Source organism: Onychostoma macrolepis, chromosome 05, assembly GCF_012432095.1.
Source record: "Onychostoma macrolepis isolate SWU-2019 chromosome 05, ASM1243209v1, whole genome shotgun sequence".
NCBI classification, from domain to species: Eukaryota; Metazoa; Chordata; class Actinopteri; order Cypriniformes; family Cyprinidae; genus Onychostoma; species Onychostoma macrolepis.
Window position 1 is genome coordinate 44,115,844 of NC_081159.1, and position 27,313 is coordinate 44,143,156.

At 38.7% G+C, this 27,313-nt stretch overlaps 1 protein-coding gene across 2 annotated transcripts; it reads right to left on the minus strand.

The window, feature by feature from the left end:
* Window positions 1-1,802: 1,802 nt before the first annotated feature.
* LOC131541002 (NACHT, LRR and PYD domains-containing protein 3-like) lies at window positions 1,803-26,891 on the minus strand. 2 transcript variants are annotated; one of them, XM_058776466.1, is made up of 10 exons: window positions 26,631-26,891; window positions 25,226-25,307; window positions 24,970-25,071; window positions 24,540-24,635; window positions 20,184-21,992; window positions 11,964-12,137; window positions 9,828-9,998; window positions 7,063-7,233; window positions 3,873-4,050; window positions 1,803-3,691 (listed from the first exon to the last, which is right to left on the minus strand). In XM_058776466.1, exons 1-9 carry the CDS (start codon window positions 26,653-26,655, stop codon window positions 3,879-3,881), a joined length of 2,802 nt encoding a protein of 933 aa, XP_058632449.1. In that variant the 5' UTR covers window positions 26,656-26,891; the 3' UTR covers window positions 1,803-3,691; window positions 3,873-3,878. The 2 variants fall into 2 exon arrangements, with proteins under 2 accessions (XP_058632449.1, XP_058632448.1); XM_058776465.1 differs by having other exon boundaries at window positions 25,226-25,312.
* Window positions 26,892-27,313: the final 422 nt, after the last annotated feature.

Consider the following 27,313-nt stretch of genomic DNA (forward strand, 5'->3'; position numbering starts at 1 on the left):
TTATGTAATTTAGAGCATTTCAATGTGTTTTAGCGGCATTAAGAATTAAATTAAAATTTTTAACAGTAAATAAAACTTATAATTAAATCATACTCATTTGTGCATTTTATTTATTTATTTTAAAACATTGTTGCCTAATGTTAATTTCAGCAGGAAACTGAATTGCTGAATTGTATGTATTGGTACGTTTGTAGAGTTTTTAAAAAAATAGAGGAAAGTTTTTCTGATGTTGGTAATAAGAATAGTGATATAAGAATAGAAATTTGTAAAGATCAAGTTTTTGTGTGTAAAAGGTGCTTGTAAACAAACACACGTCTGCTTTCACACACACTTGCCCACAGCTGGATGCAAACACTTACAGTACACATATATATATAAAAAAAAAAATTTGTATCAGTTGTCACTGCTGTAATAATAATCAGGTTCAAATCAAATGTTAATTAAACTCTCAAAAAAACAAAACAAAAAATTATTATACCAACGAAATGCTTCTGTACATCCCTTGAATTTCATTTTAGTGCAGGTTATTACAGGAAATAAGTGAGTGCTATTGAATTTCATTAGTTGTCATTATCTGTGTAATATAAGCATGGATGAGCTAACCTTTTCCATGACTTACTATTACACCATGTATGTAAGCATTTTGGCTGTTCCTCACTTCATCATGCTTTAGTGTGAAGACTAGCGGGGTATAAGCCCAACCCATGATGCAAAATTGGTGGTTTTCTTCTCTCCAGAGTGACTGAGGTAAGATCTACACGAGACTCACAGACAGACACAGATTACTGACAGTTAGCACGTAATGGAGGGCCTTTGGATAAAAACAGAAAGGAATTTACAATGTACTCCCTGAATGCATTTGAGCAGCAAAATGTGGAAAGCCTGAAACCGAGAGAGATTTGATCATCCTCCTCCTATCATTATCGATTTTGTGTGTATGTGTGTGATTTTGACTAATAAGTGTATTGTAAGTAAACTGACCCTTTAGCAATATAATCTTTGCCCATAGGTGATTAATTCCTGGACCACTCCTGTACCTACCACAGCTCTGAGAAAACATATTATGACTTATTCAGATGATCAGTATATCAGTTTTGATTACTGTCTGTAACTGGCTTATGTTTCAGCTAAATTCACTTTTTAAAAAAAAAAATCTGTTTAAGTACAGCTCTAATGCATAAAGAAAAAAAAAAAAAAAACAAAGTGAAAAATGGATGCTACAATGCTTCACATACATATAGGAAGACATTATTAAAGGAATAGTTCACTCATCTCACCAACTAACACACACACTTCATCCCTCACACATATGTACTTAATTTGTAACTCTTGTGTTGTCCTCTGTCTATATATGCTTTCCAATTGAAGGTTCATGAGATGTACCTTTGAGCTACAGTATTTCAGAGAACTGGTTTGTCATTGGTTGATCTACATTCTCTTCATTAGTGAAAGTCAAGATTCACTTTCACAATTCATGGCAAATTTACAAAAAGTCTAATAGAAATGTGTAGAACATATGCTTGACAGTTTATGACAACTAGATCAACCATTTTGCATTTAATGACTTATACGATGAACTAATGACTTGAGGTTTTGAGGGTAAGACTATAGCACAGAGAACTATATAATAGATTTTGAGCAACATGACAATAGCAACTGATAATGTAGGAAACCGCAGACAAATGTACATAATCAATTGCATAAATGTACCAAAGCAATGGCAACTTGTTCAAAAGAATGAGAAACTGCTTTTATGATGTGCACAAGTGACTAGATGATGTGGAGGTTGAACAAGTAGTTTTGAGAATTTCATTTCTGATTCGAGAAATGCACCAAAGCGACTGAGAAAAACTGTAATAAACGCAATAATAGTTTACAAATACTACTAAAATAACACAGCTTCTCACCTGCTGTTTTATTCATAAGGATTCATTTTTGTCAATACGTAAGTATTTGTACATTTAGATGCTGAAAATACGTTAGTATTGTACGTTTTAGTGCCTGTAAAAACATAAGTAAATGTACGTTTTATAGAACCACATTTTATATGAATTATCAGATTAAGTTGGACTTTACTTGACTGTACACATTATTAATAAATCATTAACTACTCATAGACTAACTAACATAAACTCATGCCTTGTTAATGTATCATAATGCCATGACTTTACTTGGGGGGGCACAATATTATTAACTCATCATTAATTACTTATAACTTAACATGAATTCATGAGTTGTCTTGGAGGGGCACATCTTTAAAAAGTTATCAATTACACATGTTTTATACAGATTCAGCTCATCTAAATCAGATATTTGGTGTTTTTTGGTGGTTTGTAAAAAAGTGGAAGAGCAGAGGTCATGTGGCTGCATTTGGATGCATTATTATGATATAAAGATAGTAAACCAATCCATAACATAACCATCATCTCTATGCTAACACTGATTTTAATTTGGAAAATTGCATCTGCTTAATGAATACATTATTGTAGGAGGGCAGCAGTGGAATCACTCAAAACAGGATGAGATGAAGTTGTTTTTAATTATGAATGCATCATTGTGCGTTGGATGAGTTAGGTTAAACGTAAATATTGCAAGAAATCCACTGTCATTCACTGATGTTTGTGACAGCTGCAGGTGGAAAATTTATAAACAATTTCGCAGTGTGCCATTTTCATGAATCTTTCTTCTAGAGCATGTTTGATTTAGTTTACCCCAAAGTGTTAATTAATACATTAACTAACATGCAGGAACTAACATGTAATTAAGGTGGTGTTATTCATGCGGTAATTCATATGACTCATGTCGTAGTTAAGTTAGTTCTTCATTAGTTCTTGATTAATACATGTCTTAACTCTTCATTAGTTCATAGTCAAGTAATTATTAATTAAGGTATTAGTACATGATAATTCATGTACTGTTATTGTAAAGTGTTACCCCCATTACTACTTCAAGTGAATCATTTTGCAAATCAATTGGTTAAACTGATTCAAAGTTTTCGAAAAGTTTAATTTCTCCCATCACTACGCACATGAATGTGAAATATCACATGCAGCAAAGGATACATCTATACTGCCTTAAAAAATGTATCAGTATCCCCTCCAATATCTGAAATGTTTGCACTGGTCTGCTACACCTCATTACACTGCGATCTGTTGTTTGTTGACATTTTTAGGCTGCTCTGCCACAAATGTAATGCATTAATATAATGCACTGTTAATGCAATGTATTCTTTTCAGTTAGTGCAATTCAACATGGCTGATCACAGAATGAGGCAGAAATTACATTATTTTACAGTATTCTATACAGTGATAAAGGCTGTGTCGATTAGCACTGCATTATAAATATACATTATCCTTATGAAAAATACCTGAGATGGCTTGAAGAACACTGATAAACCATACACTGTTGCAATGGTGAGCTAATTCTCTTCATGTTTCAGTAACTAATTTTCAGTCACTCGTTTTCGTGGGCCTGTATAACAGGAAATAGTGACAGTGTGACGCTGTGTGTCTCTGTGTCTTCAGTCTGTTGATTGTGTGACTGTGACGTCTCTGTAGCAGCTCCTTATTCACCATCAGCTGATCCTGACGAAACTGGACTGACGTTCTGATATTACAGCCAGAAATATAAATGAACAACTGTCCATAGAGTTGTTGATAATTTACTGTTATAAATCTATCACTCCCAGACACTGTAAAAGATGAAAATATTCATATATTCATAAATCAGTCACATCACAGAATTAAACACAGTTTAACATACAGAGACTAATGTGAAGCTAAATTATCATCTTATATTCTCCAATTACAAAAACAGGAGATCTGTTACTGAACTTGGGTCAATATAAAAACTTTAAATAAACAAACACTCACGATAGTCTAATGTCTCCAGTTTAGAATGTGGATCATCCTCAGATCAGAGAGTAACTTCCTACCAAAATCTCCTACTTTATTCACAGTCAGATTCAGTTCTCTCAGGTGTGAGGGGTTTGATCTCAGAGCTGAAGCCAGAGCAGCACAACCTTCATCTGTGACGCCACACTTCCTCAACCTGTAGAGAACAATGACACCGTGTGAATTGTAGTTCAAGTGTCTGTATTTGTTATTGACTCTGGTCTCAGAGCAGGAGAGGAGATATTATAATATAGTGTGTTTTATTTGTATAGCGCCTTTCAAGAACCCAAGGTCACTTTACAAAATAATACAAGCAATTGGCAAACAAAATACACTAGGGATGCACGATATTATTGGACCGATATCAGAATCGCCCGATAATGGCTTTAAATGTAAATATCGGTATCGGCCCGATATGAAAAATTATGCCGATATGTCTAAGAGGAATACATTAACTCTCATGTGCTCAGGGTGTGTAGCGATTAGATCACGTCAGCAGTGTGGCTTATTCTTGAAGCAAAGTTTTGCCTGAATTATGATTAGATTCACTGTTTTGGATCTCTGCATTTAAACTGAGAATGCACGTACAGAATGAAGCATTCAATGTATGATAGAGTAAACAGTAATAGTACGTGCAGCGGCAGCCTCCCCCGGGTCCTAATGCCCGCTCAGTAACGAGTATTAATTCCGTAGGTGGCGCTGTTGGCCTACTTCTAATAAAATGAAAGTAAAATACACAAATAACATTTAGACTGTGTTTCTGATTAAGTAATTGACGTCATAAAATCATGAGTATGTTTTGATTTAAAGGTCAGAAGCTATAGCTTACATGAATAAAAAAAAGAAAAAACAAACACATGACAATTGTAAATTAAATAATTCTATATATGCTGATTTATTCATTAATGTGTAATATGTTATATTTTTTAAATAAATTATGATCTCTAAAATATTTTCTGAATTTTTACAACTCTTTTGCTTTAGACCATCTTCAAATGTTAAATCCAATACCGTGCATCCCTAAAATACACCAAACAATCAGAGGGGACATTCAGACAAACAAGTGTTGACAACAAGGAACTACAGATAATTAACAGCAAGAGGTCTTGCAATCATATGATGAACATCGATTATGTCAAGAAAATGGTCATGTGTCATATAGACAGAAGTTGAGAAAAGGGGAAGCAGAGAGGTAAAAGAGTTATTTGGAGAACAAAGTGAATAGATGAGTTTTAAGTTGAGACTTAAATATCTGCAAAGAGGAGGCAGCATGAATATTATGGGGCAGCTTATTCCATAGCTTAGGGCCTATAATACAGAAAGCTCTACCACCCACCGTAGAGAGTTGATACTTGGGCACAACAAGCAGGTTATCATTGCTAGATCTGAGAGTCCGTGCAGGAACATATGGTTGCACTAACTCGACTAGGTATTGAGGAGCGAGGCCGTGATGGGCCTTATAAACTAAAATTAAGAGTTTGAACTGAATACGTTTGGCCACCGGAAGCCAGTGAAGTTGGTGAAGGATGGGAGTGATATATGCAGATTTTTTATTAAATGTAAGGGCTCGAGCAGCAGAGTTTTGTACCATTTGGAGACGATTAATAACTTTGGCAGGTAAGCCGCTATATAAGGAGTTACAGTAATCCAATCTGGAGGTTATAAAAGCATGGATAATAGTTTCAGCATCTCCAAAATTCAGTGAGGGAGGTATACAAACAATATTTCACAGTTGGTAAAAGCATGATTTAACAATCTGAACAATATGTGAATCAAAGCATAGTTGTTGAGGGCCTAATCTGGACACCATCGATATCTATGAAAATATCATGCTGGGAGGAGCTCTGTGATTTAGGGCCAACCAGCAGGATTTCAGTATTGTCTGCATTTAGTTGTAAAAAGCATTCAGAAAGAAACAGTCACTCGTTCCTCTAATAAACACCTACAGGAGGACATTTGCTTCACAGGAGCCACGTGTTATTAACTCTAGTGATCAAACATCATTGTGTCATGTTTGGACTCCTCTGGCAACTTAAAACTGAATAGAAATGTGTTGAACTCAATAGAGATACTTAATGTACAAAGTAAGAACTATTGCGTACACATGCATTGAAATCATGTTAATGAGCTTTTCTTCTCACTCATCACTTAATTACCTCCATCTTTATTGTCTTTAGTGTTTATATTCCACTTTGATGAACATCCTTTCTTAAATAATGCTTTTCTCAGGATATAAGACAGGGATGGGATCGGTCCTGGAGGACCACTGTCCTGCAAAGACGTGTGACTATCAGAGCTAGGGTCCTTACCAGGTCAAGAAAATATGATCATATTACCCCAATTTTACAGTCTCTGCACTGGCTAAGTTCCGTATCAGTTACAAAATATTACTACTTACTTTTAAGGCCCTAAATGGTTTAGCTCCTGTGTACCTAACTAGTCTTCTATCACGCTACGATCCATCACGCTCCTTAAGGTCACAAAGCTCTGAACTTTTGGTAGTACCTCGGATAGCAAAGTCCACTAAAGGAGGTAGAGCTTTTTCACATTTGGCTCCCAAACTCTGGAACAGCCTTCCTGATAACGTTCGGGGTTCAGACACACTCTCTGTTTAAATCTAGATTAAAGACACATCTCTTTATCCAAGCATTCACATAATGCATCTTATAACCTTATACTGCAGTTATATCTGATCAAATGTACATTATTATTCTTTAGCTTGGGTTGAACAAATCATTTTTTGCTTGGTTGGAATAGCAGCTACGCTAATTATGTATCTATTTGTTTCTCTGTTTCTTGACATCCCGTGGTAACTAGGAACTACACAAGCTTCAGTCTGGATCCAGAACACCTGAGAAGAGACGATGCCAACCCCTCAGAGGACCTCAGACGATGCCAACCCTCAGACAACATACAGAGCTACCAAACTTTGCTATAAGTTTGATTGCAACATATAATCATGACTGTTAAATAGTGTTCATCGTCTGTTTGATTATGTCATTAACTGATTTTTACCGTACAATTCTGCCATATGTACATCAACTTGGCATAGTCACCACTGATAAACTATTACTAATATGTTCTAGAATGTTTAACTTTCTGTAAAGCTGCGTTGCAACGATTTGTATCGTGAAAAGTGCTATACAAATAAACTTGAACTGAATCTTACCACAGTGTCTCCAGTTTACAGTGAGGATTCTGTAGTGCATCAGAAAGCAGCTTCACTGAATCTCCTAGATTATTCCCAGACAGATCCAGGTGTCTCAGGTGTGAGGGGTTTGATCTCAGAGCTGAAGCCAGAGCAACACAACCTTCATCTGTGACGCCACACTTACTCAACCTGTAGAGAAAAATATCACACTCTTCACTCTCTCAGATCAGATCAGATAAGATCAGTTTAGCTGTGAATCCATTATTAAAGATAAAGTTCAAACTTAAAGCACAAATCAATATGTTTGATGGATCACTGGACTGAGATCTAAAATGTCACAGAACACAAAACATGATCATTAAACACAAAAGTCCTGAACAAACCAAATATGGGCACGAGAGGAGGGGAAACACGAGACAGGACTGACATAACTCCCCCCTCCCGGAAGGCACGGGGTGGGCGCTGTGGAGGCCTCCAGGGACCAGGAGACATCACAGACGGCCTCCAGGGTGGCGCCCGTTCCGGGAGCCATGGCGGATCAGGGGACTCGGGGGCCCACGGCGGAGCAGGGGGCTCGGGAGGTCATAGCGGGTCTGCCTCCGAGACCTCGGCCCCTGCCCCCACCTCGGCCTCTACGGCAGGACCCCCCCCCCCAAATTTTCTTGGGGAAATTAACGGTGTTACTGGGTAGGCGATCAGGGGTCGTGGGCTCTGGCAGCGCGGGCTCTTGGCGGCGCTCGGGCAGCGCGGGCTCTTGGCGGCGCTCGGGCAGCGCGGACTCTTGGATGCGCTCTGGCAGCGCGGAGCTTGGGGGACGCCTTCGTGGCGCAGGCACAGGGGGGGCGCTCTGGCAGCGCGGAGATAGGGAGGGCCGCGAACGGCAGTGGGCTTGCGTGGGCGGGCTCGTTCTGGATCGGGGCTGGACTCTCTCCAGACACCGGAGGATCCCTTCCCTCCAGTTCAGTCCTGTGGTGTCTGGGAGGTCCATGGGGCGATGGTAATTAGCCCCGATCCAGAACAGCAAGTTGATGGTGGCATCCTCCCACGCCGTCGCCGCGGCGAGCCTGCAGAACTCCCAGGCGAATTCCACGAAGGGGAGATCCCTGCAGGCTAGGGCGACGAACTCGCCGCGGGGGAGAAACAAAAACCAGGAACAACCAAAAACTGACAAAACGTGGAAAACAAAAACGGTGGGGAAAACGGAAGAGGTTACGGTTTTGGGTCAGCTGTTCTGTCACGATCCTCTCTGGATCCAGGGAAACGAGGAGACGAGGGATATAACCAAAACTAGATTTATTTTAAACTCAGGAACACAGGAGACATGGGACATCCAAAAAGTGGACATGATCGCTAGTCTGGACATGGTTTGTCCATTGTTATTTGAATGCTAGAAAAACATATAGTTGGTTTTCCAAGTAAAAACCACCAAATAACGTTTATGCGTAGTTATGTTATGATAAGTAATATTCAGAGGGTGGCAGGCAAGGACTGGCAGACAATTTGGCCTGTTACCCTGTGTCAGTCCTGTCTTGTGTTTCCCCTCCTCTCGTGCCCATATTTGGTTTGTTCCTGTTCCTGTCATTATTAGTTGATTAGTCCCCAGCCGTGTTTGATTGTTCCCCACCTGTTTCAGTTCTCCTTGTTTGATTTCATTCTGTTTATAAGCCCTGTGTTTCCCTATCTCCGTGTCAGCTGTTAATTGTCTTTTTGGATGTCCCATGTCTCCTTTGTTCCTGAGTTTAAAATAAATCTAGTTTTGGTTATATCCCTCGTCTCCTCGTTTCCCTGGATCCAGAGAGGATCGTGACACCCTGTTTATATATATATATATATATATATTTATTATTATTATTATATTATATAATTACCTGCCAAATGTACCAAAGCGATTATTTCCGAGTTCGCCATTCAATAATAAATCTCTAATAAATCATGAATCGGTTAGTCATGACTGGCAATGCTAAGCTTGAAAAAGCATGAAAATATACAGTTACAATGTTTGTTTTTTTTTCTCATTTGATTTAGTCGAGCCCTTCGCGAACAGCTTACCTCATGCATGAAATCAGCCGCATGCCAGCAAAACACTGAGAATGCGCTACAATCCTGACGAGTCACAGCAATAGACGGAGGCGCCAAAGATTTACAGAAAATTACCATTGTTTTTCAAATAATTTGACGTACTTATTCTGAACATTTTATTAAGTTTTAAGTTACATCTCAAATGACAAAGGATCAACTTATAATCATGTTATATTAATTAACCCGCAAACTCATTCTCTCAGACGGCCTAGGTGTGCGGAGCATTCGCAGCTTATATGGACGGAACGCCACTGGTTGAAATAATTCATTAATTTAGTTTATTATTTTGCGCAGGCCTACGCTCTTTATATGGATGTTTTCTTTGCATTGTTGTGATTTGTCTTTGCACCAATTCTGAATATGTACACAGTGTATTTGATTATTGCTGTTCAACATCTTAAAGAGTAAATTAGTACAACATAGTACAACTGCCTGCTCTTCATTTCTCTCGTAGCCATTGGACATCAACTGCGGTAATTGACCCTCTGAGATGGTTGGCACCGTAATTGTAACTGCTGCAATAAAGTTCCTTTCAAACAGTCTGGCTTGTCATTGTGTTTTTTGACATGTTTTGTGTTTAGATTTGCCATTTTGTTTATAATTTGTTGTTTTGTTTTTGGATTTGTAATTTTGTTTTCAAATTTGTAAATTTATTTTGCACTTCACGTACAGTATAGTTTACAGTGTGTCATATATGATCTTACCACAGTGTCTCCAGTTTACAGTGAGGATCCTGTAGTACATCAGAAAGCAGCTTCACTGAATCTCCTAGTTTATTCTCAGACAGATTCAGTTCTCTCAGGTGTGAGGGGTTTGATTTCAGAGCTGAAGCCAGAGCAGCACAACCTTCATCTGTGACGCCACAATTATACAACCTGTAGAGAACAATGGCACACTCTTCACTCTCTCAGATCAGATCAGTTTATTATTAAAGATATAGTACAAACTTAAAGCACAAATCAATGTTTGATGGATCATTGGACTGAGGTCTACAGTGTGTGCATACTTATTAGTCATGTTGATATTCTGATCATATTTTTTTTTCCCAAGCACATTTTACCAATTCCAAACCACAATCTTAAAGGGGTCATCGGATGCAAAATTCACTTTTACATGTTGTTTGAACTGAATGATAAAAAAACTAAATGACTATAATGATAAAAATCCACCCAGTGTTTTTTTTTAATCCCGATAAATCCAAACCCGTTTCTCATATCAAGCCGTTCTCAGATTCTTGACAGAATTACGCAGTTCTGCACAGGCCCCTCCCACAATTGTTGATTGACAGTGGTGTCAATCTTTGGTTTTATCACAGACCTGCCCAGAGTGAGCTGTCATCAGTCCGCCATTGTTTCGACGCCGGAGCAGGTGTAGACAAGATTGTCTCCTAAGTGATTGAGGTGTTTTGTTGTTTGATGTAATAATGAACATAGCAGTCATCATTTACTCCCAGCATCTGAGCCACTGAAGACACAGAGTATTACCTTTATTTTTGAAGGGAATGCACCCCCCGATCTACCTAAATGCGTCTATGTTCGCACGAATCATTCGTGATCCTGCTTCACCTACAGAAGAGTGAGCATAAGTTTTTTTTTTATAAATCTTTGCATATCGCCTTTCCTAATAATGTGCTAGTTTGCAAGTCTCACGATGAATGCGGCTAAGGTTTACCGTCTCTCAGAGAATGGCTCATCACCCCACAGAAGAGAGGGGTGGGGTGAGCAGAGCTCGTTAGCATTTAAAGGAACATGCACCGAAACGGCTTGCTATGAACAGAGCTGTTTTTGACAGGGTAAAAAGGGTGTTGTTTTACACTACCGTTGAGAAATTTTAACAAAAGTATGTTATAGACTTTACATTAAGACCCTAAAGAATCATATGAACTTGTGGAAAATGGGCATCCGATGATCCCTTTAATAACTACTATTAATTTTGTATTTGAATATTATATATATATTAGAATTAAGGAGAAGAATTAGGTGTGAACACATCAGGAACCCTTTAGTCTCCAGCTCCACCACTTTCCAGAGCTGCAACCTACCTGGAGTCTCCAGATGTGCAAGGTGAGTAAGTTAGTTTTGGGAGCTAATTTTTAGTCCGCCTCTGCAAGACAGACTTTTCAAGATAGGAGATGGACTCAAAATGAACTCCCAAAACTTACTGCCAGATTATGGAAGATAAATTCTTGAAAGAGTGGTACAAGAGGATGTGGTGCTGGTCCTTCAAGAGTCACTCTCAAAAAAATCATTCTCCATGTATTTTACTACACTTCAGCATGTTATTCTTATTAATTGAGGGTAATTTTTTAAAGATTTTTTACCTAAGCAAAGTCTCTGAAAATCTGACACCTTGTACTTCAGGAGACTCCAGGTAGGTTGCCGTTTTGGAAAATGGTGACACTGGAGACTAAACGGTCAGATCAGAATCAACGGGCCTAATAAATATGCACGCACTGTAAAATGTCACAGAACACAAAACATGATCATAAAACATCCAAAGTCTCATTCAAGCAAGATAAATTATATTTGTTATATGCACTATATCTGTATTTTAGGCAAAATGTCTGTCTTATGCAAAATCTGTTTGCATGTATAGCTAGGCATCCCACTCGACAGCCCCTGGAGCTCAGTTTTCATTCCCAGAGTAAGGGTGGCTATGTAGTGTCACTCCCCCCAGGGTGAGGGTACATGGGCTAGGCGTCCCTCTTGACGGCCCCTGGAGCTCAGTTTCCTCCATTCCCAGTAGTAGGCACAGTGTATAGTGTATAGGCATACTGTTTGCATAGTGTAATTGAGGACACAATTCACTACATAGAATGTGCGAGTCAAATATTATCTTACCACAATTTCTCCAGTTTACAGTGAGGATCCTCTACTCCAGCACAGAAAAGTGTCAGACCAGAATCTCCTAGTTTATTCTCAGACAGATCCAGCTGTCTCAGGTGTGAGGGGTTTGATCTCAGAGCTGAAGCCAGATCAGCACAACCTTCATCTGTGACACCACAATTATACAACCTGTAGAGAGATGAAGATCATACATATGAAACACTACTAAACAGGCCAGGCAGGCCTCCTTCACATTTTGTTAGCCCAAAATGAATTTAACTAGCCAGAATAAAAAAGACATAGGTTGATATTCACTGTGGGCAAATAGGCATGATCAAAAACTTCAGTGATTGTATTTTTTCTTCAAATAACAGGTCAAGAGTGTAGGGCTTCAACAGATCACAAATCTCATGGTTCTGATCACATCACAGGTTTTGAGTCACAGAGTGGTATATTTTTTGTAAGCAAAAAAATAAATAAAAAAATCATTATTTAAAGAACATTTGAGGTACTTCAATACCACAGCAAAAACAGTCATACAAGTAAGAACAAATAAACAAATTACAAGCACAGATAAATAAAATTTAACAAAGCTACAAATAAAGTAAGGTCTAACATGCAGTTTTCAGGCACAAAAATGTGTAAAATAACACTGCATAGAGTTCACTGTATAAATTAAATATAGATGAATCTTTTTTAAACTTGTGTTTTGTTGTTTGATTAACATTGACGACGAACAGAAGCAGGTATTTATATGCTGCTGTTGCTTTAAGAGCTAATGCACGGATCCGATATAATGATATACATCCGATTTCTTTCTGTTTATGTTCACTTCACTTAAGACATAACTGACTGTTTAAGAGAATACTTGCAGAGACTGATATTTTGAGATAATTTCGTGTGTGCAAAGATACACGGAAAGAAATCAATTCTGTTTGCGTGCTGTAAAGGGACATCGCTAGGAATTAAGAGTTGCGATCATAAAAATGTAAAATAACATTCAGGGGTGGGGGATGGACTGGGGTTAAAATTTGGCCCTGGACAAATCGAGCCCATCCGGCCCACAAATTCCCCCTTGAATATTTTGATGGGTCATAGGGCCTTCAATTGGAGTAAATAAATGAATAAATAAAACAGGACAGAAACTAATACTGATAGATATTACTGAATTCATGACAAATGCAATAATGCATTTTTGTCACATAGAAAAGCACTTGACAGTAAAGCATTGATTTTGAGCTAGACTGCTGGAAAGTTACTACTAATAAATTCTGTCATCATGTCCTCACCCTCATGTCCTTCCAAACGACTTTCTTCTGTTGAACACAAAAGCAGATTTTGTAGAATGTGGCCAAACCCTTTTGGTCACCCTTGATCTCTACTGTATGGACAAAAATTTCTTGAATTTCTCAAATTATGTTTGAGAATGACATGATGGTTTGGAATGACATGATGTTGAGTAAATGATGACAATTTTCATTTTTGGGTGAATCTCCCCTTTAAGAACTTTATTATTTGTAAATAATAAACAACTAATTTATATAAGACACTGATATTAAATCTTTAATCAAGCCCTTATTGAATTAACATTTTCCTTCGATTAAAATTCATTAGACTAAACATCTAAAAAGAAAGAAGTTCTTGCTTAGAATCCAGAGTTTAGCTGACTAGTATTAGTAGGATGGTGGTCACAAGAAGTAAAACCACAGTCCTCATTACCATGGTTATATGGTTTTTAAAATAAATAAGAAGTAATAATAAACTATAAAATTTGTAGTTAAAAAAAACTAAACATGAAGAAACTACAAAACTATAAAATTTGCTATAAAATTTTAATATTTTCCAATATGTAATAATAACGTAACATTTATAATAAATACATTTCTGCCAACACATAAGCTATTTATACAGTGTTAAATTACTATGGCGCTGAATTGACAAGCCTATTGGCATTTTCCATTATACCTCATTGTCGTGGCTGTTTACAGACAGCATCACTAGAACCTTTAATGTTCTCTTATCACACGACTGTATAACAATTCTGTGTCACATCTGAATGGATCAAGCAACTTGCGCTTTTTATCACTTATAAATCGAGGCAGAAGCGCGGCGCACGTTCGTCAGGGCTGTGCGGGTGACTGATCCCGCTCTGCTTTTCACGCGAGGCTGGCGGATGCATCGGTAGCGCTACTTCACACCTTCTGAGTATTTACTTTATGCAGTTTCGCATGCGCTGTAATTTAAAAACAGCGCCTAATATCGGGGAGGTCTCCCTCGTTTCGGCGATCAGCCCACTAATTGAGTCAAATGCTCCCGATGGTCAGAAGGTGATCGCAGGCCCCCCAGACCTCTGGGCCCTATGCACTCTGTCACCTTTTTCCCCCCACTAGCAACGCCCCTGGCGCTGTATTAAACTGTGTGCATTAAACTGTGTTTGGATGCTCTTGATTTCTGATTTTTATGTCTTTCTTCTAATTCCTTCTTTATGTTAATTTTAAAATTTTTAACTGGAAAATGCTCCGGTTACTGACATAACCTCAGTTCCCTGGAATGAGGGGACGAGCGTAGCGTAGAATGCAGTATGGGGAAATTTCTGTTGACTCTGTTACTGAAGCCTGATTTGATCACATTTGTGTTGCTGCACAAACCAATGGAGCTCTAGCCTGCCAGAAGGGGCGGAGCCAACCTCTATATAAGTATATCTTTCGACTGAAGTGACAGCCATTGATTCGCGTGCAGCTTATAGCACGGCAAGTGACGCAACACCAGTATTAATTTTGATGACGAATAATTTATCATCATGATTTTCGTCAACTACATTTATTTCACCAACGAAAATGAGAACTAAAACTCATTTTGAATGACAAAAACTATGATGAAAATTCTATTGACATTTTCGTCAACTAATAAAAACGAGATGAAAATGTTAGGGAGGGACGATTTAGGAAGAGATTCATTCAGAACGAATCTGCTGCATGGTTAGGAGGTTAGGTGCATACATATGAACTGTATCATATTGATCTAACTGGCGGGACATAAGCTAACATACACTTGTTTCAAATAGCACATAGCACCGTTTTGACGAGTATTCATGTAAACACAGTCAATTATGTCTTTAGTGAATGTAAACAGTATGGAGAACGTGTATCAGTACATTGCATCCATTGCATCCGTGCCTTCGGTTTTAAAGGGATAGCAGCCTAATTTAGTTGCTATTGTCTGAGTAATTGATGTTAATGAATCACTTTAGTAGCCCTAATAAAGATTAATCAAAATTTATTTATAGAAATAAATATGTCTGCTTGAAAGAATGATGAATATGGTAAACAAGTTGTTATAAAGAATGCATAATTAGCCTATATAACCATAGGTATTTCACTGAAAAGAAGACCATGTTCTTGTTCTTTATGAGAAGTGGTTTTATTTAATTTTAATATAAAGGTATATTGTGTCACCGCAGTTAAATCGTTATCTATCATGATAAAACCTAAATATCAAACCTATATAATGAGTTTGGAAATTTTAGAGAAATGCTTAATAAATGCATTACACTGCAACTAAACCCATTAGATTTTAGCAGACTAAATTTACTGTAGATTTAGTCGACTAAAATCTTATGATATTTAGTCTAAAACTAGACTAAAACTAAAACAATTCAGATGACTAAAATGTGACTAAAACTAAATAGCATTTTAGTCTAAAGACTATGACTAAATCTAAATCAAAATTTACTGTCAAAATTAATACTGTGCAATGCTCGTTCCCTTGTCTAAGGGAACCGGCATTCCCTATCGAACGGTCTCTCCCATTGTGTTGAACGCAGAATGGGGAACGTATCCATTCACGCCATGCTATGAGCAGGTACGGAACAAAGTCTGCTTCTAGGAGTTAAGGACTCCTAGAAAGCGTGAGCAAAACCAAGTCCCAAGCCGATAGGCTGAGGACTCCCAAGATATAACCATTTCCACCCTCAGGGAGAAAAAGGTAGATTAAGCAGACAAAATCCATCCAATGTTATAGAATCCGGCAAAGGTGGATGGCGACAACCAGCCGGCGGCCGCAAAAATCTCAGTAATAGAAATTCCACTAGACCACGACCAGGAGGAGGCCATCCCTCTAGTGGAGTGGGCCCTCACACCTATGGGACATGGCAAGCCTACAGAGGCATAAGCCAAGGCTATGGCATCTACGATCCAGTGAGAAAGTCTCTGCTTCATAACTGACAGCCCTTTAGAGCGGCCTCTGAAGTGAACAAAGGGCTTCTCTGATTGTCTAAGCAGACTAGAGTGCTCGATGTACAGTACACTCCAAGAGCCCTCACTGGGCAAAGTTGATTGGGACCCTGCTCACCGTCTGCAGTGGGGAGAGCTAGAAGGGTGATAATCTAGGCTCTGAACGGAGTTTAGAGCACCTTAGGTACATAACCTTGCCTCTGCTTGAGGACGACTTTATAGTCGTTAGGCCCAAACACAAGACAGTAAGCACTGACTGACAGTGCATGCAAGTCACCCACTCGCTTGACCGATGCTAAAGCCAAAAGGAGGGCGGTCTTAAACGTCATGGGCTGCAGATTGGCCGAATGGAGTGGCCCGAAGGGAGGGCCCCAAAGGGCCCTTAGGACTATTGACAAGTCCCAGGTCAGCTCAGTCTGAGGACAAGGAGGTTTCATTGGACTCAGACATGAAGGCTCCACAGCTCTGGCCAGGGGTGCCAAATCATGCCCTTCACATTCGAGAGAAGGTCCTTCCTCAATGGTATTGGCCATGCTGCTGACAGCCATGTCTGGTTCCTCCAGAGTGGGGCCAGCAGGAGGACTGAGAATTTTACATCTGTATAAGAGTTTTATTAATCAAAATATAAATTAATCAAGTATAATCAATGTGAATATAGCCATTTATGTATCAAGTTATTCTACTATTATAAACATGTATCTGGCTGTGTGTAGAGGCCAGCATGGGAAGAGGATGTGCAGACATACAGAAACTACACATCCTGTTGTGACATTAGACAAAAACTATACGATGGTGCCTCTTCTTTAATGTATATGGAGGCCTCCTGTCCGCTTCCTGAAAGCAGACTAGAGGCACATCCAAAAAAGGTAAACAATAATGATATAGGAAATGTATTGAACATGCCTTAGGAGAAAAAACTGCAGAAAATCTCCTGAATCTGGGTTTGCACCCTCTTATATACAGAGACCCTCGACTGCATTATCTCTGATAATGAAGTCTATTTTTCTGGCATCAAAATCCCAAGACTTCAAGAGTGATTCTTCTTAGAAACAGCAGAAACTACCACATTTCCCTGACCCATTTGATGACCTGAGGAAGCAGAGCAATTGGGGAAAGCAACAGGCAAACTCTGAGCCAATCATGGGCCAGGGCATCTTGCGGCATTGAGAAATACTAGAGTTCAGACTAGAGGTCTGCATTCCCGCGGCTCTCCCGCGGGACCCGACCAGATTTCTTGTGACGCTGGATTAAATTCCCGAATAAAACGCGGTAGTGGTTCGTAACTCTGGTGTAATTTGAACGGGAGCGGGCGGTTTAACAATATCCTGTTCCCGACGTCCTTTCAGAACAGCATATGCTTTATTCTCATTGGCCACTGGTACAGCCTGCACTCAGGACTGTTATGCACGCGCTGCACACATGAACCAGTGCTCTCTGCGTCACGCGTTTCATTTGCGGGGTATGTGCACGCAGCATGTGCATAACGGTCCTCAGAGCAGGTTGTAGCCTACCGGTGGTGACAGAACAGGCAGGTTGTCGATGAGTGACAGAGCAGAATAAGGATGGAGCGAAGTGAGGATGCGCTGTTCTTGAATAACGTTCAACTCTGTTTTGTTTATATTTTGATTAGCCTATAATTTTAAATGACAGGTGTCGTATTTATTTATTTATTTTTTCTCTGAGACACTTTTCCTACTGTGTTAACAGCAAAATGTTAAACTTTAGTATTTTGACAAGACGAATAAAATAACTAATAGGCTATTTTTGTACAACCTACATTTTTTTTTTCTCTGCAACACTTTTTCCTATTGTGTTGTAAATGTTAAACAAACTGTATCCTGACAAGACAAATAAAAATACATTTTTTTTCCTACTGTGTTGGCAGCAAAATGTTAAGCGAATTTTAAGTCTTAAGACACAAAATTCGTTTAACATTTTGCTGTCAATAACTTCAAGACTTTTGACAAGACAAATAAAATAACAAATACAATTTTGTGCAGACTACGCGTTTACTTGTTAGCCTATCTCTCTTTTTTTTTTAGTGGAGGAAATTTAAATGTGAGATTCTGGAAACGAGATCTAAATTTAGCGGGAACGATCGGGTCAGGAAGAAAATTATTCTAAGCGGACAGCGGGTGAACAAAGAGTGAATATATTGCGGGAGCGGGTGGGTGCGGAATAAAACCTCGCGGGAGCGGGACTGAAAAAAACAGTCCAGCGCAGACCTCTAGTTCAGACTGCCCGCCAGGCGTGGGAAGGGACACGGCTTTGAGCCAAAATTGAACAGGCCGCATATGGAGCAGGCCTAGAGGAATCACAGAGGAGGTAGCTGCCATGAGGCCGAGCATACTCTGAAAAGCCCTGAGGGGACATAAAGTCCCAAGATTGAAAGATGCTGCCAGTCGCTGAATAGTCAGGGACCATTCAGGCACGGGTTCCCTGCACGTGGCACACTCGCGGCACGACATTTGCAACAACGTTGCTAGGAAATTTGCTTTAACTGTGCCAGATGGCCGCAGAGGAAGGCTTCTGGCTTCTTCCTCTGCCGGGGCTCCTTCTACCGTGGTGAGGAGCAAGCTGAGCTTCTTCCTTCCTCTTTTCTTCAGCTTCTTGATAGCAGAGTCAGTGAAGAGATGATCTTGTCACTGAAGGAGAAAATTTTGATGAAACAGTGCTCGGAGCCGACTTATTTAGATGGCGGCTCCGCCCCTTCTGGTGGGTTAGAGCACCACTGGTTTGTGCAGCTACACAAACGTGAACAAATCAGGCTTCAGTAACATGGTAAACAGGAGTTTCTGCATACTGCGTTCTATGCAATGGGAGAGGCCATTTGATAGGGAACCTGAATTGTTTATATTAGGCCTACTCGATTATAGCAAAAATCATAACTACAGTTATTTTGGTCAATATTATAATCACAATTATTTAATACGATTATAAGTGGGCCATATGACCAAACTTTATATGAGTGATTTATTTAAAGATAGCGATATATATATATATATATATATATATATAAAATACAGTATATATTTTCTGGAAATAAGGTTGCTATGACACTTACATCAAACAGAAATTGAATAATCAAATGTAAAATAAAACAGTGTAGCGGAGGCCAGCTGGTAGGTGCTGTGCAGGTAAACCTCACTCCTCTGATCTCGAGATGCACCAGCGTCATAGCCTTCACTGTAAGAATTAAACTAGCTTTGTTTACTATTAAAACTAAAAAAAAAGTCCTTAAGTCAAGAGCAATGAGAGATTTTCTCTTTAGTCTTTTATTGTTTAATTATTATTAAAGCACACAGTTGGCAGCATGGATATTAGCCCGTTGTCACTTTAAGAGCTGCACAGATCCAATATACTGTTACACGCATATTTTCATTCTCAACTATTTACATTCACTGACTGTGAATAATCACCAAGCGCCGCATTTTGACACATTTGTGCGTGCATTTGACCATTTAGGCACGCACCTAAGCTAACAGTTAACTTTACATGTCTGTATTCTGTTCCGTGTCGGAGCGCATGCACAGAAAACCTGCAGATGAACAGCACAAGTTCCTTTTTGCGCTTTAAAAAACACAAATAAATTAACTTTAATGAACTTTAATAAATCAAGCATGTCCCATTTTGCATACATGATTACATGATTTTACTGATTTGCATGTGAAGTTTAGGCTTTTATAGAGGAGCAAAAGAGCACTGCTGGAAAGGTAATGGGGCACAATAACTGTTTTATCACAATTATTGTATTTTCATAATCGTTGGAAGCTAGTCAAAACTGTATTTCAATTAATTGCACATCTCAAGTTGATATGCAATTTCTCTGACTTGGTTTGAATGCTTGAAGAAATCTTTTACAGTGTCACTGTACTGAAAACACATCAAAATGCTGACCACTAAAATAATAGCTATAGCACTGAAGAATTGGGAGGTTTTAACTTTGTTTTTCTTGTTTTAACAGTGTTTTAACAGTGAAGTGATTGTTCTCAGTGATACTTACCGAACTGATCTGGATTCTTTAATCACAGGCAGCAGCTTCTGAAGAACTTTCTGATTTTCAGGCTTATTGTTTCCTTTAACAAACTTCTCAACACGAAACTCATTCAGTTCCTCTTCTGATGTCAACAACACAAAAGCTACAGCTGACCACTGAGATGATGAGAGTTTAGCTTCCTTTATTCTTCCAGATGTCAGATACTGTTGTATTTGCTCCACTAGTGAACGATCACCCAGTTCATTCAGACAGTGGAACAGATTGATGGATTTCTCTGGAGAGCCAATGGTCCTGATCTTCTTCTTGATGTACTCAACTGTTTTCTCATTTCTTTCATATCTACTTCTTTTCAGCGTCATTATTCGTTGTAGGAGAATCTGATGAGACTTCACGGACAAACCCAGGAGGAACCGCAGGAAAAGATCCAGATGTCCATTTTTACTCCGTAGAGCCTCTTTCACAGCTCTCTGATGCAGCTCAGATAATGAAACATGTTCTGATGAATTGCGCTGAAACCAGTCCTTTACTTTAGACCACAAACTCTGTTTGGTGATTTGGACAATCACATTTCTGTTGTGGTTTGTCCAGGAGAGGTGCACATATAGAGCTGCTAGATGTTCCTGAATGCTCAGATGAACAAAGCAGAAGACTTTCCCCTGATACAAGCCCAACTCCTCTCTGAAGATCTGAGTGCACAATCCTGAGTACACTGATGCTTCTGTCACATCAATGCCACACTCTCTCAGGTCTTCCTCATAGAAGATCAGGTTTCCTTTCACAAGCTGCTCAAAAGCCACTTTCCCCAGTTTGAGGATCACGTCTTCATCTGTTAGGTTCTTCTCATAGTCCTTCTCACGTTTGATGTTGGTCTGAAGGATCAGGAAGCGTGTGTACATTTGAGTGAGAGTCTTGGGAATCTCTCCACTCTCTGCTGGACTCAACATCTTCTCCAGAACAGCGGCTGAGATCCAGCAGAACACTGGGATGTGGCACATGATGTAGAGGCTCCTTGATGACTTCAGGTGTGAGATGATTGTATTGGCCAGACTCTGATCACTGATTCTCTTCCTGAAGTATTCCTCCTTCTGTGGCTCATTGAAGCCTCGTACCTCTGTCACTCGATGGACACACTCAGAGGGGACGAGATCAGCTGCTGCTGGTCTGGAGGTGATCCAGATGAGAGCAGAGGGAAGCAGATTCCCCACAATCAGGTTCATCAGCAGCACATCCACTGAGGCTGATTCACTTACATCACACAACCTCACAGCGCTCTGAAAATCCAGAGACAGACGACACTCATCCAGACCATCAAAGATGAACAACACTTTATATTCATCACTGGATATTTCCATTTCTTTAGTTTCAGGGAAAAACACATGAAGAAGATCTGAAAGACTGAGTGTTTTGTCCTTCATCAGGTTGATTTCTCTGAAAGGCAGTGGAAATATGAGCTGGACGTCCTGATTCTCTTTCCCTTCGGCCCAGTCCAGGATGAACTTCTGCACAGAGACTGTTTTTCCAATGCCAGCGACTCCCTTTGTCAGCACAGTTCTGATGGCTTTGTCTTGTCCAGGTAAAGGTGTAAAGATGTCATTGCATTTGATGGCTGTGTCCTCTGTTGCTGCTCTCCTGGATTGTGTCTCAATCTGTCTCACCTCATGCTCATTACTGATCTCTCCACTCTCACTCTCTGTGATGTAGAGCTCTGTGTAGATCTCATTCAGGAGTGTTGGGTTTCCCTGCGTCGCTGTTCCCTCATACACACGCTCAAACTTCTTCAGCAGATTTGATCTGAACGTGTTGAGGACTTCATGGCTGGAAAATTCAAACACCACATTATTGCATGAGTTACAGAGGTACAAATACAGAGCAAAATTTCTTTTTCATTTTCTGTGTTATGAGACACTGAACATATCATAGAGCAGGGTTCCTCAATAGGCAGCCCGCGGGTCGGAGAAAATTTTTTGCCCCGCGCTAATTTCAAATAACGTGGCATGAAAATTCAAATGCAGCATCAGAAAGCGACATTAACTTACATCGTGTCAACACCAAATGCGCGCGGCGCAACAAAATACAATAAATATTATAATCAGTGATGCTGTCTACTACGGGTGTGTCGATATACCGGTATTGGCGATAACCGCAATATTTTAAATGAACAGGACTGATAACACCACATGTAAATACTCCAGCGCCAGTACCTGGTTGACCTCCAGGTGGCAGTATTGCGCCTTAACCCTGACACCTGTCAACACCTGTCAAACAAGACGACGACGCAGTGCACGCAGCTACTCCGAGAAGAGCCGTGATCATCAGAGTAAGTTGCCATTATTTTACTAGTCATTAGAATGGGAAATGTTACATTAACCAGTTAACAGAGGTTTTCTGTGTTCACATATTTAAGTAAAGGGTGATTATTTTAAGTACTCGTCTTATTTTTGTATTTGCAATCAATACGGCCTGTGCGTAGTAACCCTTCATTTCTTTGTTCAAATCTGTTAACAGTTACACGATTAAAACTGATCTTGAAAAACTGAGCGACCACATTGTTATTTTAAACTCTGTAAAATGTTCAGCTGGTCGCAGTGCCACGCACTTAATGCCTCATCTGCAGTCGTTCAAGATGCATATTAAAACTGAATTAGCAGCGCTCTTACTGCATGACTTCAGTGGCGCCGGCGCAGCTATAGGTTAAAGAGCTTAAAATACGGGTATACAAGCTAACAGGTTAAAGTATCAGTTTATATGTTAATATGGCAACACTTTACAATGAGGTTCATTAGTTAATTACATTAGTTAACATGAAATGAGAATGAACAATACTTCCACAGCATTTATTAATCTTAGTTAATGTTAATTTCAGCATTTACTAATGCAGTATTAAAATCACAAGTTGTGTTTGTAAACTTTAATGCACTGTGAACTAACATGAACAATGAGCGACTATTTTTATTAACATTAACAAAGAATAATAAATTGTGTAATAAACATATTGTTAGTTAATACATTAATGTTATCAAATGACATCTTATTGTAACGTGTTACCATTAATATTTATTCATCATACTGTTAAACTTGACAGTGTTTTCTCTCTTGTTATTTCATAGGAGCTCCAAAGAAGACAAAGAAAGCTTGAGTCTTGTGCCCTGCGTTTATCAGTATCCTTATGTTCGTTGGGTGAAAAAGAAAAACTCAATAAACAAAGTAAAAAATAATTTGACTGACCCAAGGTTTCTATAGATATCGCGATATATCGATATTGTGAATTCTTATGGCCACAATAACCGTGATATGAAAAATCTAATATCGTGACAGCCCTACTGTCTACACTGGATGCGGCGCAGCTCGGTACGGCACTGCTGACTCGTTCTATTTATGACGTACTGACATAAAGTTCAAATGATTTGCAATGCTTTGTCACATCCAGTGTAGATACTATGTGACAGCAAAAACATGGCGAGTGTGAAGTAAAGAAAAGTGGACGCAGAAAATAGATGATTCAAATGTGAATGGACTGAGTGAGTGAGTGATACCATCTTTGTTATAGATGTTGGTTCGCAGTGAGTTCACAGTTTTAACGTAGCCTAAGTTTGCTTTAATTTATTTTCAAGATCTAAGGAAAAATGTCTATTGTTGCTTTCACTATGGCTATAAACCTCACGCAAAATAATATTCAATCTCACATTAGACACTTTTAACATTGAATAAAGTACATAATCATTACCTGAGATTATCACTGTCATATTATGTATGTTGTTCCTGCCGCGACGTCGCAGAAAATAAAAAACATTTCTACAATAGAATTCTGTGTCGCTGTCGAGGGTGGTTAGGACAAAAATTTCATGGATACTTTTTATCGCGTCACGTCTGGTTACAGTTTGATCCCCCAAAAAAATCTAAGTAAAAAATGTTAATGCTGACAGATCTAATAATCGATTCTGCAATTAGGGAAAGTGGAGAGAAGAGATCCAGTCTGGAGATGAGCAGGAACAGCTGATTTGCACGGCAGACATGGAGACACAGATTTTTTAATATTCAACTGGCAAAGTTCTTCTGTATCTAAATGCAAAAATGTTCATAATTGTTTGAATAAAACAGACTACTGGGGGAAAATATCTGAATATTTATCTTGTGACCATCTTGTGACTATTTTAATAAAAGCAACAATAATATAATAATTGTAATAATAAGAATTATATATATATATGTCAGTGGCCCTTGGCTTGGTATTGATGGCAGAATTCGGCCCTCGGTGAAAACTAATTGAGGAACCCTGTCATAGAGTTTATAAAATGTGTCAGTTATTAATGATGTATTTGAGTAATGTGTGATGCATTGTATTAAAAAAATCCCACAGTTTACCTTACACCAGGACACGTGCTGTCTTGTGGTTGATTCACAGGCTGGTCATATTTCTTACAGTCGGGTTTTGTTACTGTTCTGTGTTGCTGGTCTGACCTTTAACCAAGAATAAAACACTCTGACATTAGTGACATTTTACTCATTACCTTAATAACAGCTGTGACTTTATTACAAAATGCACCTGCTCAAGGTCACAACAAATAAAAATAGTAAAAGTAAAAAAATAAATACCATTTAAATAAAGGTAAATAAATAAATAATTCTACTCTGTGCTCTATATCTGCTCGTTGTCATTAGATTTACTGCATTTCTTAGCCAGACTTCTGCTCATATTTATTTGTTGTAGTGCTGCATAATTATGACAGTTTAATTTAAAATATCTTACTATAATCATATCTTTTACAAATAAAAGTAATATTTGAGGTTAAACCTTGTGTCATCACTCTTAAAATGAACTGGACGAGCCATAGAAGCATCACTCCTCATAGACACACGGCTGGAGTCTGCTTCTGATGTCTTCTGGTGAACTGAACTATAACAGAGAGATTAAAGATACACTGAGTACTTTCATATACGTATCTATCTGTGTGAGCAAATGTTAAAATATCAGATGAAATAATTAAATAATCACATGATAAAACACCATAACAAATATTTCAATTATGTCTATTAATGAAATATTGTACCTGAAATGTTGTGGATGACCTATAGACTCGTCACTCTTCATAAACACACAGCTGGACTCTGCTTCTGATCTCTTCTGATCAACTGAACTATAAGAAACAATCCTTTCAATTACTGTATTAATATTAACTTTGGATTAAAAAAAATTATGATCTTTTCATTTTTACTATATCGATATAGAGAAACTATAAACAAAAATTATTTCATACACTTTCTGCCATAATAACTAATATGAATACCATAATAACATGAATACCTATAAAACAAAAACACTATAAATATGACACACAGCTCTGGCTCTGATCTCTTCTGCTGAACAGATTTAATCATGACATTCATTTAAATAAAGGACCTTCACTTTATAAGGAGGCTCTATGCAGGGGCGAATCTGGGATTTTTTTATGGGGTGGCACAGGGGGGACCAAGAACCAGCCGGGAGAGGGGGCATAGAAAAGTCATGTGCCCCAACACAAGTGGGATGACATAAAAATGGCACTACAGAAGTGCCTGGACAACTCATCTCTCTTTTTAATAAATAAAAACCACTGATCAGACAATACTTGATTTCAATTTTTATTGTCCAAACAGACGGTGTGTGTGTGCTTGTGTCTAGTGAACTTTTTGTAAAAACAAATGTGCATGTTCTGACTTTCACCCGTTGCTGCAGATAGATGGCTGCTGGTAACCTGCTAATTTGCTGGCCAGCTTGGCCCTGCCGGGTGGATTGGCTCTCACCTGCACTGTATCTACCTGTCTTTGACATGATTTCTTCTTGAAGAAACCTTGAATGTATTGCTGCTTTTGTCCCCTCTTAATTTTTTACACAAAATTCTTTCTATAAAAAAAAAAAACTCTAACTTAATCATCAATATTACACAAATAGTATGTTTAATAGCCATATTCTCATCTGATTAAAGACAAAATCATTTAAATGTGAAGTTGTTCTTGGACATTGCAAACGAAAATAAAAAATACAAGACTACCACGCAAAAACGTTTGTTTATTCAATACAAACAGGAGTTTACTATCCTACATCTTAAAATCCCGATTGTGTCAGAACGCTAACATCATTAAAACCCCACATTTTAGCGTTTACCACGTTACTGCAGACTATTTGGGAAAGTGATTTTGTCTTTAATCTTTGAAACAACAGGAAGAAACGAAACATAACGATTTCTATTTTAAGTGGTGCAGGTGCATCGCGGCAACACAAATAAGTACAAACTCTAAGCAGCTTATATATAGAGAGAGAGAGAGAGAGAGAGAGAGAGAGGGGGGGGGGGGTCTCTATGGTCTTATTGTTTTAAATAAAATCCGCATTTTTAACTTACCACACACACACATACACAAAATGACGGCATTCTTTCAAATAAGTAGGTGATTTAATGTAGTATGTATTCAAAGTACCTGCATCCTGGAGAAAACTCTTCATCTCGAGGTGTTTGTGTTTGATCCATGATGAAGCTGAACAGACCCTCGAACACTTCTGAGTGAGATCTCCACACTTTCTGTTCACTCAAATACACAATGTTAGTCAAATACTAGAACCGCAGACGACACGAAACAGCAACGAAACTTCATTTGCTTAAAAAATTAGGTATTAAACACATATCAAAAACACGTGTCCTTCAGGAGAAATATGAATGCGGAAGACATTTGAACCGAATATCGGAGCTTCTTGCGAAAAAAAAGAGGTGTCTGATGATGCCTCCCCAGTCAACACATGAGATCACGTGATGATCACAGTGACATCACACCATTCTCATACGGTGATACTCACAGTGTGAGTAATATATGAGCTCATTGTTAACTCAAAAAGATGTGCGGGGTTCTTATTTCTGTCAGACATCTACAAAAGCACTTATTGAGAATTAACAGATTTAGATGATGATGTTTTATTGTTTTGTTTGACGTTACCATCGTGGCGAGTAGTGTTTGCTTTAGTTGGGCTCTTGACCCTTGATTTTATAACAATATATTTTTTTGGGGCTGCTGTAACTGTGTTTGTAAAGCACATTTGTTATGGCAAGGAAAACCAAAAAGAGACTGCAACCAGGTGATATTGGTTTGTAACTGATGATAACAGTGCG